The sequence below is a fragment of the Arvicanthis niloticus genome, chromosome 5 (assembly GCF_011762505.2).
Source record: "Arvicanthis niloticus isolate mArvNil1 chromosome 5, mArvNil1.pat.X, whole genome shotgun sequence".
Classification (NCBI taxonomy): domain Eukaryota; kingdom Metazoa; phylum Chordata; class Mammalia; order Rodentia; family Muridae; genus Arvicanthis; species Arvicanthis niloticus.
Genome location: NC_047662.1, coordinates 34,130,838 through 34,144,031, shown reverse-complemented (window position 1 = coordinate 34,144,031; position 13,194 = coordinate 34,130,838). Strand labels below are relative to the sequence as shown.

Below are 13,194 nucleotides of genomic sequence, written 5' to 3'. Positions count from 1 at the left end.
CTTCGTTTGATATGAGGCAGGACCAAGCAACCCTGAGAAAGAGGCACCTCTGAAACCCAGAGGCTGTTGGGAGGGGCCTGATGGTAGCTCAGCCCTTCTTGTTTGACAAGGGAGGCTCCTGGTCTGCAGAGGAAGTGAGGTCTTGCCCTAAGTGACAGAAATGACCCCAGTTGGACCTGCTTCCCATACGTTGACTCTAAGCTTGAGACCTGCCTCTTATCTCTCTGGGGATACCAACAGCCTTAGTGCAGCCCACTACCATGAACCCTTCCAGCTAAGTGTCTTAAAGGTGCTCATTTAGTTGTTCTCATGATAACCTCACTAAGTAGGCCCCATAACCTCTCTTAGTAAGAAACAAGCACAGAGATGTGAAGAAACTACACCAAGGACACAGCAGAGCTGGAGTTTAAATCCAGTGAGTCTGGTTCTGGTCTATGCTCTGTGCTCAACCACTGAGCAATGGGGGTGGATATTCCCTTTCTCTTTGCCTCCTTTTCCCTCCCTGCCTCTGCCCCTCCCTCCCCCTGCCTCTGCCTCTGGACCCTTGCTCACATTTGTCACACTACTGGCCCACTGTGCTCTGAGCTCAGAGCTGAGTCAAGTCTGGTCAGGAACTTCCCACACAACACACAACAGTTGTGCAATCTCTCACACCCTCACGTCGTCACGGCCCGTCATTTCAAGCCCCTCTTGTTCCTTGCACCCAGCAGCTGTGTTGACGTCTGATCTGATCTAGATCATAGAATCTTCTCGTGAGCTGTCCGAAGACGGCCATAGAAACATGGATGGCCACAGTAGGGCAGAGGTGGCAGGCAGTTGACCCTAACAATGTTTTTCAACCTTAGCACCATGTGTACTTTGCACTGGACAGCCCTTTGGTATTTATTGTGATGGGCTCTCCTGTATTCAGTAGGATGCCAGCAGGCATTGTAGACATGACTTTGATGGAGGAGGGGTGCTGGCCAGGGGGACTTCCCAGAGGGGAACTGCATTCCCTGAAAGGTGATCAACCAGAAGGAAAGAGCAGTGTGAGACGTGGGTGTTACTATCTGCCCAGAGGATGTGAGTCAGCGCGCTGCTGAAGAAACTTCATCCTGAGGGCTGAGGTGGCCCTGGCTGCTGGACTGCCACAGCAAGGTGAAGCTCTGTGTCTGTGTGAGAAGCTCCTCCAGGCTGCAGAGCAGGGAAGGGACCACTAGTCAGGGCAGAGAGGCCTGTCCTTGGTGAGGAAGAAGACTAGTTCTAGATCCTCTGAAGCATCCTTCATTGTGTGTTGCTGCTCTCAGCTTTAACCTGAGCCTCTTCCTCCCAGGTCTCAGAGGAGGCCTCGGGGTGCAGTGGGTGGAACTATGACCAGCCCCACCTGCAACATCTGCCCTCAGTTTACAGCTGACCCTCAGGTGTGGCTGCATTGTTCCAGAGACATCTGAGCTTTGAGACATCTGAGGGGAAGAGGGGTTCGGGGGCTAGCAATCTGGGAAAGATGAGAGGCTGGTAGTATGGGTCAAGACCAGGCTGAGAGACTGCTGGACAACTCGACCCTTTCCTCTTTGTAAGGGAGCGGGAAGGCAGTGGGCCTATAAGAAGGGCCATATCCCCACAGAACATGGGGAAAGATCTGAGGGGATCATTGCTGGTATGCGAGAGAAGATTCAGGCCTGGAGGTAGAATATCCAAGGATGGTTACTGTGAGGAGCCAGAGGTCCCCAAACATACTTCTCTGCAGCAGCCTTAAATCCTAGATTTGGTCAGCAGGGTGGCCAAGCCAGCTAGCCAGTAAGTACCGGGTGTGGCCTTTCACATTTTAAAAGCGTTGAAAGAAAAGCAAGTGAAAAAAGAGGCTATATGTGGCTTCAGACTTAGCCTTATATGAATGTTTCTCCTCTCACAGCTCTGGATCACTTACCCTTGCAGGCTCCCCACAACAGGGAGCTCCCACTCGAGAGGTGGGAAGCCACTTATCAAAAACCTATAAGCCCAGGACTTCTGCTCTTGGTGGGCCACAGAACCATTAGGGTTTCTGAGTCAAGCCCCCAGTTCCTTCAGGTTCGTCTTGCCCCATATAGTCCATATGTCCCTGGCAATGTAAGCTGGAAACCCTGTCTCAGATGCTCCTCTGTAGTTCAGGTATTTTTTACATTTTGATTGTTTTTGCTGTTCTGAGACTTGAACATTAGGTTCTGGTGTGCTAAGTGAGCACTCTACAGTCGAGTCATACCTGAGCCCCCACTTGCTTCTCTCTGAAAGGTGGCATCTCTCCTGGGGAGCAAAAGTGACATCAATAACGGCTTATTCTGTGAACAGGCTACATGTTCTGCCACACGTCCCTTACAGACACCACAGAGAGGAAGTGAGTACTTCCTCTGTAGAGAGCAGGCATCCTTACACACAGTTCCTGGGCCTGGTAGAGCCGCAACCTTGGGATTTCCAAGATGCTCCTGGGCATGTGCAGCTCCCCCAGCTCCCCCAACTCTAGGGAGCAGGCTGTGAGGAATAGCTTTTTTTTTTTTTTCTCCAAATTGTTCCAGCCCAGGGACCTCAGCTGCACAGAGCCAATGTGCTTTCCATGAGTGGTCAAGGAAGCCTGAGTGCCCCTCTGCTAACAGAGCATCTCTCAGATGTCAGCCCTCATGACAGGCCAACTCTATGACAGGTCTTTCAACTGATGAGACCCTTCCCTATCTCATCAGCATGGACCCATGGAGAAATAGTCTCACGTTTTGTTTTGTTTTGATGTTTGGAGGGTGTCCGGACTGTATACAAGTCTGCACCACGTGCTCATGGAGGCTCAAAAAGAGCATCAGATCCCTAGAATTGGTATGGCAGGTGGTTGTGAGCTGCCATTGGATGCTGGGAACAGAGCCTGTGTCTTCTGCAAGAGAAGTAAGTGCTGAGCCACCTCTCCAGCCCTGTGGTTTTACATTTGAAAAGGATTATGTGAAAAGCAAGGGAGAGTCATCTGGCTCTAGCCCTGTTTACCCTAAACTGTTGCCCAGTACTGGTCCAGATCAGTTTGCTTCAATTGTTTCCTACAAGGAGGAGTGGAGGACTGTGCTAGTTCATTACCCTTGTAAAGGCATCGTGAAATACAACAGAACACAGGACACAGAACACAGGGTGGGCATAGTGGCAGCATCAGGGATAGCACTTGGGCTTGCGATTGGCACAAGGGACAGGCAGCTACTGCTCCTCACCCCAATCATAAGCCTGGGCTGAGAAGGCTGCTTCATGGGGTCCTGTGAGGGGAGTGGTCAGCAGGCACTCTGTTCCTGCGGAACACCCTTCTCCCAAACGGATGCTGAGGGCAGTAGCTGGATGGAACAGGTGACCCTAGAACTTTTCGCTATAGAGAATTCTTAGTGTTCTCTGGGGCTGCTCTGTCTTTCCTGAGCCAGTGTCAGCTTGGAGCCCAATATGGACCTTACAAACGGAGTCTCCCAGAGCAGCAGGACTGGAAAGCCCATTGCTCAGCTTGTGCTGTCCCCGAGTGAGGGGCTGCTATTACAATATAGGAAGCTGGCTGCCCAAGCTTCTTCATGCTCAGCAGAGAGGCTTAGCAGCATAGAGGAGCTGGGAGAGTGTGAGCTTTGGTTCACTGCTGACAAGCCAAGCCAGCAACTTCCCTGGATGTGGGAGGGCTTGGGAGCACCTCACCGCTTAGCTGCTTCTAAGGTTGCACGGTGAGAGAGCTAAAGCCCTGAGCTGTAGGAAAAAGAGCTAGGTACTCACCTTTAAGTTCATGTAGGGAGCTTAAGTCTTAACTGAGTTACTTTCTGCACAAGTCTACCATTTGCACACAGTTCAAATAAGCTCCATTAACTGACTTCAACAAAGTATTTTTTAATCAGTTGTTGTGGTGCACGCCCTTTAGTCCCAAGTACTTGGGAGGCAGGGGCAAGCAGATCTCTGTTCAAGGACAGCCTGGTGTCTACATAGGGAATTTCAGTACCGCCAGCTCTACATAGAGAGACCCTGCCTCAAAACATTTTTATGTGTTATGAGTATTTTTCCTACAAGGCCCCTATTTCCCTTCAATTCTGCTTGTGGGTCTGCTTGGTAACCCTGAACAACCAAAGGGAAAGAGACCCAGTTCCCAGTTCTGGGCCCTGAAGAAGCATTTTTTATCTCTGCAGCTCCTTATTCAGAACAGCTTGTCCTGCAGAGCCTGATAAACCGGGCTTTGCCATTCCAGCAGCTCTTTGGGGTGTATATCCCTGAAGAACACAAGCACTTTGTTTTGTTTGTCGGACTTGGCCCAGTCTCTGACCCCTGTAGGACTAAGGTTTTCTAGGAAGAGAGCCTAAGACCCTTTGATGACTCAAGGTACCCTACCACTGGCTCTGGCCCCTTACCTCAGGAAGGACAAACTCCCAGGAGTCTGGAAATCTCTGGGTTGGATCTCAGAGGCAGGAGTGACACAGGGAAGGGAGGTAAACTGGAAGATGGCCCTTGGAGCAGAGGCTGGATTAATGGGCCATGACCCTTGATGTTGAATTATGGCAAGAAAGTGTAGTCAGACTTTGACAGTGGTTTTCACTGAACTGGGTCCAGTACCATGTGGTAGTGGCCATAAGTATGTTTCCTCAATTTTCTTCTAGCACTGTAGAGGAAGCAGTCATGTGCTACATAAAGACCTTTCAGTGACAGACGTTATGTGCAGAATGGCCATCCTGTAATACCATAACAGCTGGAAAGTAGCTCAGTGGTAGAGCATATGACCAGTGTGTGCAAGGCCCTGAGTTTATCCCCAGCACCTCAAAGCAAAGCCATGTAGAAAATAGCCCTGTGATCTAGCAACATTGGCATAACAACATTACTCATAGGTCTGTAAACGTACCCACTATGCTGCCAGTCATAAAAGTTTAGCACAGGGCTAAACAGGCGAGCACTAGAGCCCTTGCCTAGTGTACCCAGGACCCCAAGTTTAGTCTTCACTACAATAGAGACAATGTTTAGCACACACAGTCATGTTCAAATAACAATACCATATATGGTGATGACAATGGGGCTGGAGGGATGGCTCAGTGGTGCAGAGCACGATTGCTGTTGCAGAGAACCTAGGTTAGTTCTACTACCCATGCCAGGTGCCTACCAACTTCCTATGCCTCCAGTCCCGGGGATCTGACGCCCCTTCAGGCCTACATGAGCACCTGCACTCAGGCGCACATACCCACATACAGATATACACATAATTTAAAATGAAATTTTTAAATTATAAAATGGTAATAGAAGTAGCCATTATTAGTTTATTGGGTCTATTTTTTTTTTCATTCTTTCACAGTGAGTTCCTTGTATATACTAGAACAGCCTGCCCTAAAATACCCTTCTGGGTTACATGGCGGCATCCTGGCGTGTCTCAGGTTTGCCATCCCTTAATTGCATCAAAAGCCCTGAAGGACCCACACCATTTAGTTTTATTTCAAATGCACTCTGATGTTTGTACAGTGGAATCACCTAATAACACATTTCTCAGAGTGGGCCCCTTTAAGTGATGCTTGACCTGTGAAACCAAAGGCGGCTCTAGAGAAGAGGTTGGCGCCCACAGCTGCTCACAGTGACATGCGCAGTCAGCTGGGTATAAAGGAGTGACCTGGGATCAGAACTTAATTGCTTTTCCATTTAGAACTAGCTTCTAACCCCTGCACGTTCTGGCTTCCCTATGTACAGCAGGTGCTTATTCTGTATATAGTATGTGTTTAGGTCACCTTTTCCCAATCAATCTGTTCTAACTCCTGGCTCTGTCTGTCTCTGGATTTGACATATAAACCATAGTGGCAGAGCAGAGCAGTGGGCTGCCATACTCTGTGTTTAGAGTCAGGGCTGGATCCAGAATGGTTCTGAGGAGACTGAAGAGAGCAAGTGCTGTTCCTCCCCCCCCCCTCCCGCACAGGAGCTTGCACTGTGCACCTGGGGAGGTGTGGAAATCAAGTAAGAGCTGCAGGTGATCAGGGTGGAGGAGGGGTTGTGACTGCTGAAACCCAGAACTTTGTGAGGACAATATGATCCAGGCATGGTCACTCACATCTGTGATTCTAACATTCAAGGGGGTGAGGCAGGAGGGTTGAGCTCCTGAGACTCCTGTTTCAAAGGGAAAAAAAAGTGAAGTGAAATAAAAGCTATGTGGTGTCACATCAGGGTGTGGACCCAGAAAGTTGTTTCCCTGTGTGTACTTGGGCCTGTCCGTGGCTACATGTGTGCTGGGTGGGTCTGGCTAGGCCTGTGGCACTGGGTGTTGTCAGTGTTGCCTGACAGTGTGGTGTGTCAGAACCAGTGCCACCTGCCCATGGCCCTTGGTGCCCTTGGCACCAGGTTAGGCCCTCTGGTGTGGGGGCAGGGCTAGTGAGCAAGTCCACGCTAGGACAGATTCTCCAGTTCCTGGAACCACTTCCTTGCCTAAGGCCTTTCCCTGAACAAACCAGCTGAGCACCTGTAAAGGAAAGGAGGCCGTGGTTCCTTCAGGTAGCATTTCCAGCCAGCCACAGAGGAGCTGGGCCTGGGAGACAGAAGTGACAGTGAGCCTTAGAGCGTGTCCTTTAGTCCTGTAGGCTCAAACTGCAGAGTCAGTGAGTGCACACTTCCTACAGGCTCTCAGAATGGCATAACCTGTCTGTCCAGCTGTGCTTCCTCCCCAGCAGGGGGTTGGGATAGGGCCCAGTGCCTACAGCTGTGGCCTAGAGTATGCTAGGAGCCATCTGAAAGGGGGCAGTTGGACAGAAGCATTTTTTTCCCTGTACCTTCCTGCTCTGTGCCCAAACTGTCTCTGTCATCCTTGGCCATCTTCCCCAGAGAGTCTTGAACACCCTAGGAGAGGGGGAGAGCCCAGTCTCTTTCACCTAGGGAAACTGAACCTATATAAAGTGAAGAAGGGAGCTGACTGGAGAACACAGTGAGTTTGCAGCAAAGCCAAGCCCTGGCATCTGAGGTGAAGTGGCCACACCTACCCAGGCTCTTCTCCCTGCAGGTAATTGAGGAGTTCTACAATCAGACATGGAATCACCGCTATGGAGAGCCCATCCCATCCACCACACTTACCACGCTCTGGTCTCTCTCCGTGGCCATCTTCTCTGTCGGGGGCATGATTGGTTCCTCCTGTGTAGGCCTCTTTGTTAATCGCTTTGGCAGGTAAGCAGGAAAGGCTTCAGCCCTGCCTTGGGAAGCCCAAGTCATCCTGCCCGGGAGTTAGTTCTGGGGCCCTGGGAGCTGGCTGACCTGTGTGACCCATCCCCCTCCAGGCGGAACTCCATGCTGATGATGAACCTGTTGGCCTTTTTGTCTGCTGTGCTTATGGGCTTCTCCAAACTGGGCAAGTCCTTTGAGATGCTGATCCTGGGCCGCTTCATCATTGGAGTGTACTGTGGCCTGACCACTGGCTTTGTGCCCATGTATGTGGGAGAGGTGTCACCCACAGCTCTTCGTGGAGCCCTAGGCACACTGCACCAGCTGGGCATCGTCGTTGGCATCCTTATTGCCCAGGTAAGCCAGTTCTGGGTCTACCTGCCCAGCACTCCCTGTGCCCACAGCTCTAGCCCTCTGGTCACAGTCGAGCGGAGCGGAGCGGAGCCGTTCTACCCAGCCCTGCCTAGGACAGCCTCATGGTGGGCAGATCCCAGAGCACACATGACCCCCAGACCCACCAGCCTATAGCAAGAGCCCTTGGCCTTCACTTCCAGGCCTAGAAGCCTTCGTGAATGTGGCACCTCCTCTCGCAGGGGTTCCTCCGTCCTTTAACCCTACAGCCAGAGCAGAAACCCACATGCTGTGCGGGACACACTCATATGTGGCTTTGTCTCTGGTTCTTTTATCATTGGAGCTGGGTTTGCAGAAGAGGGAACAGGGTCAGAGAGGTCCTTCCCTCCCCCAGCAGCCTGTGGGCAGAGAAGGCCCGCTTGGTGGCTGGGATGGATACTGGAGTAGGGCCAGGGCAAGGCAGGGCACTCACAGTCCCCGGTTTCTTTGTCCAGGTGTTTGGCTTAGACTCCATCATGGGCAATGCAGACTTGTGGCCTCTGCTGCTCAGTGTCATCTTCATCCCAGCCCTGCTACAGTGTATCCTGTTGCCTTTCTGCCCCGAGAGCCCCCGCTTCCTGCTCATCAATCGTAACGAGGAGAACCGGGCCAAGAGTGGTACGGGCTGGGCCCTGCCCTCCTCCTTGCCCCCCTGAGCTCAGGCCTTTTCCCCACTCTGAGCCATCCCACCTTCCCTCTGATCCCACCAGTGCTGAAGAAGCTTCGAGGGACAGCCGATGTGACCCGAGACCTGCAGGAGATGAAAGAAGAGGGTCGGCAGATGATGCGGGAGAAGAAGGTCACCATCTTGGAGCTGTTCCGCTCACCCGCCTACCGCCAGCCCATCCTCATCGCTGTGGTGCTGCAGCTGTCCCAGCAGCTGTCGGGCATCAATGCTGTGAGTACCCCACCTACCCCTTCCTGCGGCCCCAGCCAAGTCCAGGCTCAAGTGTGCACCATGAGTGAGTCCCGAGGGGAATTATGAGTAAGTTCTGCCCACGGGTACACAAAGTTGTGTACCTGTGGAGCCAGAACCTGCAGCAGTACCCACCTGCCTAGGAAGTGTTCATCTCACCACATACACACACACACACACTTATTCACCTTGGTTCCCACACCCACTAGTAACTAGAACAGAGGACAGAAAAGACCATAAGCATGGAGGATCTCCAACAGTCTCCCTTTCTGGCAGGTGTTCTACTACTCAACCAGTATCTTCGAGAAGGCAGGTGTGCAGCAGCCTGTGTATGCCACCATCGGCTCTGGCATCGTCAACACGGCCTTCACTGTGGTGTCGGTAAGTCCTGCTTTTGCTCAGCAGGTGAGGGTACAGTTCAGGGCATCAGGACAGAATGGCAGCCTGTTGTGGGAGTCAGACTTCATGTCAGTAGACTTGGGAGGCTCATCAATCATACCATTCAGCTGACAGACGCCCAGGGAGGTGGGAAGGCAAGTGCTCTCCCAAGGTCACAGCCAGTATGCATTAGCTCTCTGATCTCCCCGGTACAGTTGGACTCAGAAGGCATATTCCTTCCTCAGTCCCTACAAGGCCCCAAGCTTCAGCCTGCTGGGGAAAGGTGTTTCCTCCACTAGTGAATGTATTGCCTTGTTTTTAGCTATTGAGGTGAGCCTCTGGGCAGGTGTCTCCAAGAGGCACCAGGCAGAGAGGACATGTCTTTCTCCTTGCCCATAGCTGTTCGTCGTAGAGCGAGCTGGAAGGCGGACCCTGCACCTCATTGGCCTGGCTGGCATGGCAGGCTGTGCTGTACTCATGACCATTGCCCTAGCCTTGTTGGTGAGTGGCTGTACCCGGGAAGGCCCAGCACAAGGTAGAGTGGGGACCTGGATTTAGACACACTGGGCATGTGCAAGGAGGCATGGTATAGATTTCACCTAGATTTAGATCCCAAAATGCACATGTTGCACTCAGCCTAGGTTGGGCCATGTTGGTGTGCCTCTGGAATGGGGTCTGACCTTCGGCTTCTCAGGTTGTCTCCTCCCATCCTGATCTTTCTCTTCCCTGCCTGGGGAGTTCCTGCATATAGAGACCCAAGCTTTCATCTCCATATGGAAGAGCCTCAGCTTAAAGCTGACCCTTGCAGAGCCTTCATAGCCTCAATTCACCTCCAGAGCAGCCCTCAGTAGTATAGTGGTCCCCTTAATGCCACAGAGGTACACAAATACCTGTTTCCATTCTCCAAAGTAAGAACCGTGCTGTTAGTTTTTACAGCTTAAGCTTCTCGGAAGTGCTCAGCCAGATTCGTGAATATCTGCACTGTTGAATGAGCCGCTTTCAGATTTGGACTGAAGCCTAAAAGTAGAATTGATTTGTTTCATATGTGCCTTCCACACATAGGCTGGTGGCAAATTTAAATGGTACTTTTATTTTGTCTATATTTTTATTTTTGTCTATATTTTGGCTGACATCAAACATGGTCAGATGGGATTTTCCCTTCTGGAATCATGTGACCAGCTCAAAAAGCTTCAGATTTTGAAGCATTTCACATTTTACTCAAATGTGTCCCAATGGATAAGGAATAAAGCTAAGAATTGACCTTTAGGTCAGCTGGTCCCCAGCCCATCACTAATCCACTGTGACCTATACCATGCATGTGCGTGCTCGTGGACACACACACACTTCTCTCCTGAGTCCAACCAGAACCAGGAAAAGCACCCTGGGGTTGAAGAGCACTAGAGGATGGGCATAGACTAGATCCTTGTGAGACTGAGACACCTTAATTGCATAAAACACTGTTACCAAGGCAATTTATAAAAGAAAGCATTTTATTTGGGGGCCATAATATTGGCGAGCATGGCAGGAGGCAGGCAGGCGTGATACTGGGGTAGTTACTGAGAATGACACACCTCCAACAAGGCCACACCCCCTACCCTTCCCAAACAGTCAAACAGGGAAGGGGGCCCCCCGGGGTGGTGATTTTCCTTCAGACCATCACATTGCATTGCACAGAAAAATCCAAGGATGACCCCAGGCCGACCTCTCTGCCCAGTTGGAGACTCTTCCAGCTTCTCTTCCTCCTTAGAAGCTGTCACACCCTAACCTCTCCCATCTCCCTCAACAGGAACAGCTGCCTTGGATGTCCTATCTGAGCATCGTGGCCATCTTTGGCTTTGTGGCCTTCTTTGAAGTAGGCCCTGGTCCTATTCCATGGTTCATTGTGGCTGAGCTGTTCAGCCAGGGCCCCCGTCCTGCTGCTATTGCTGTGGCTGGCTGCTCCAACTGGACCTCCAACTTCATCGTGGGCATGTGCTTCCAGTATGTGGAGGTGAGTGCCGTGTTGTCTCTGGCCATCGGGAGCCTTCATGTTATGTGATGTGCTGGCCCAAGAGTCATGTGACAGACAAGCTCAGAATCCCAGCTCACCTGGCAGAATACTGCCCAGGCTCTCCCCTTGGTTCTCATGCCATTTCTGAAGCCTGTCCCTGGACAGCTGTGAGCAGCCTCTCAGATTTTATAGCACCCCTGGGAGGCTGGTAGCAAATCCCTTCTTCAGACCGAAGGTTCAGAGGTAGAGTCCTTTTAGTTAGGATGGAGGGTGACTGTGTTGTGTGTCTGTTTTCCAGCAACTGTGTGGCCCCTATGTCTTCATCATCTTCACGGTGCTGCTGGTGCTTTTCTTCATCTTCACCTACTTCAAAGTTCCTGAGACCAAAGGCAGGACCTTCGATGAGATCGCTTCAGGCTTCCGGCAGGGGGGAGCCAGCCAAAGTGACAAGACACCTGAGGAGCTCTTCCACCCTCTGGGGGCTGACTCCCAAGTGTGAGGAGCCCCACACCCGGCCCGGCCCGCTCCCAGCAGCCCCAAGGATCTCTCTGGAGCACAGGCAGCTAGATGAGACCGACAGATCTCAGGCAAGCCGGGCCTGGGCGCCTTTCTTCAGCCAGCAATGAAGTCCAGAAGAATATTCAGGACTTTGATGGCTCCAGAATTTTTAATGAAAGCAAGACTGCTGCTCAGATCTATTCAGATAAGCAGCAGGTTTTATAATTTTTTTATTACTGATTTTGTTTTTTTTTTTTATCAGCCACTCTCCTATCTCCACACTGTAGTCTTCACCTTGATTGGCCCAGTGCCTGAGGGTGGGACCACGCCCTGTCCAGACACATGCCTTCTTTGCCAAGCTAATCTGTAGGGCTGGACCTATGGCCAAGGACACACTAATACAGAACTAGGAGCTAGGAGGCTTTACCGCAGGAGGCGGTAGCTGCCACCCACTTCCGCAGGCCTGGATCTCGACACCCATAGGGGTCCCGGCTCCATTTTAGGATTTGCCCATTCCTGTCTCTTCCTACCCAACCACTCAATTAATCTTTCCTTGCGAGACCAGTTGGAAGCACTGGAGTGCAGGGAGGAGAGGGAAGGGCCAGGCTGGACTGCCAGGTTCTCGTCTCCTGTGCACTGAGGGCCAGACAAACACCATGAGAAAGGACCTCGGAGGCTGAAGACACGGACACTCCGGCCCTGCTGTGTATAGATGGAAGATATTTATATATTTTTTGGTTGTCAATATTAAATACAGACACTAAGTTATAGTATATCTGGACAAACCCACTTGTAAATACACCAACAAACTCCTGTAACTTTACCTAAGCAGATAAAAATGGCTGGTTTTTAGAAACTTGGTTTCAAAATGCTTGTGGATTGGGGCCAGCTAGGTGGGGTTGGAGGTGAGAAGGGCAGCCAGCATAGCAGTGGCTGGGGATCCTGGCAGTGTCCCTTTTGTTAATCAAAAACCTGTATGACCTCTGACCCTGAGGAAAACTCCAGTCAGCATTTCTTTCCATCATGCCTTTCAGACTGATCGCTAACCATTCGAGCTACGATGCTCAGGCTTCAGCATTATCTCGAAAGCGGAGATAGGAATTCTATCTTCATCTGACAGGCTTCAAAACGTGGAACAAGCATATTTTACAACTCCTCCATACCCTGGCCCCCAAACAAAATGAGCTCTGTGCTGTCACAGCGCAATGTCGGCGATGCCTTGTATCCAAGGCAGCTTTCCTATCTACAGAAACTATGGTTAGAGGCCACCTGAGCGAATGTCTAGGGTGTCTGGGCAGCACTAAACAGGCAGGTCCCTCCCAGAGAACCTCCCTTCACCGAGTTTCAGAGGCACTTGAGGGGACTGGCCATGTGTGGTCCCATTTGTCTGGATTCAGAGCATTATTCAGTCCAGAGCTAGGCGCTCCAGAAATAGCTATAGTAGAGCGCCTCAGGTCTCCTCTCCTGTCAAAAACAAAAACATCTCCTTACAAAATCTAAAGGGAAGTTCCCCTGCATACTCAATGCTACTCAATCTCAGGATGACAAAGGGTTTAAGAAAAGGAAACTACAGAGAATGTATAAGGAATTAACCCCGGCCTGGTTCCCAATTAAAGTTGAGAAGGGCCGTGCCTGAATTGAAGCCAGATAAAGTATGGGCCTGTTAGCCTTTTACTACCTGCAAGGCCTAGTAAGTTGTCCGTTAACACAGAGGATAGGGACAGGTGGGGAGCTTGTTAGTAGGTGCTTGGCAAGACGGGTGGCCTAAGGCCCAAAGGCCTTCAGGTTCAGGAGCCAGGGCTGAAAAAAACAGACTCTGTTCTTAAACACTGCGACGCGCAGGCGCAAATGGGCTGAGATGACCACATCCTGGCCACACAGCAAGGACGCACTCAGCTCTCAGCTG

The 13,194-nt window shown here is 51.2% G+C and overlaps 1 protein-coding gene across 1 annotated transcript in view; it reads left to right on the top strand.

The window, feature by feature from the left end:
* The window catches only part of Slc2a1 (solute carrier family 2 member 1), a 28,263-nt gene extending 16,119 nt beyond the window's left edge, over nucleotides 1-12,144 (top strand). Inside the window, exons 3-10 of the mRNA XM_034502011.2 lie at nucleotides 6,962-7,122; nucleotides 7,233-7,473; nucleotides 7,962-8,124; nucleotides 8,217-8,404; nucleotides 8,699-8,803; nucleotides 9,200-9,301; nucleotides 10,587-10,790; nucleotides 11,089-12,144. Of these exons, the coding sequence (XP_034357902.1) occupies nucleotides 6,962-7,122; nucleotides 7,233-7,473; nucleotides 7,962-8,124; nucleotides 8,217-8,404; nucleotides 8,699-8,803; nucleotides 9,200-9,301; nucleotides 10,587-10,790; nucleotides 11,089-11,289 (1,365 nt within the window). The 3' untranslated portion in view covers nucleotides 11,290-12,144. The remainder of the gene's footprint in view (nucleotides 1-6,961; nucleotides 7,123-7,232; nucleotides 7,474-7,961; nucleotides 8,125-8,216; nucleotides 8,405-8,698; nucleotides 8,804-9,199; nucleotides 9,302-10,586; nucleotides 10,791-11,088) is intronic.
* The last annotated feature ends 1,050 nt before the right edge of the window (nucleotides 12,145-13,194 follow it).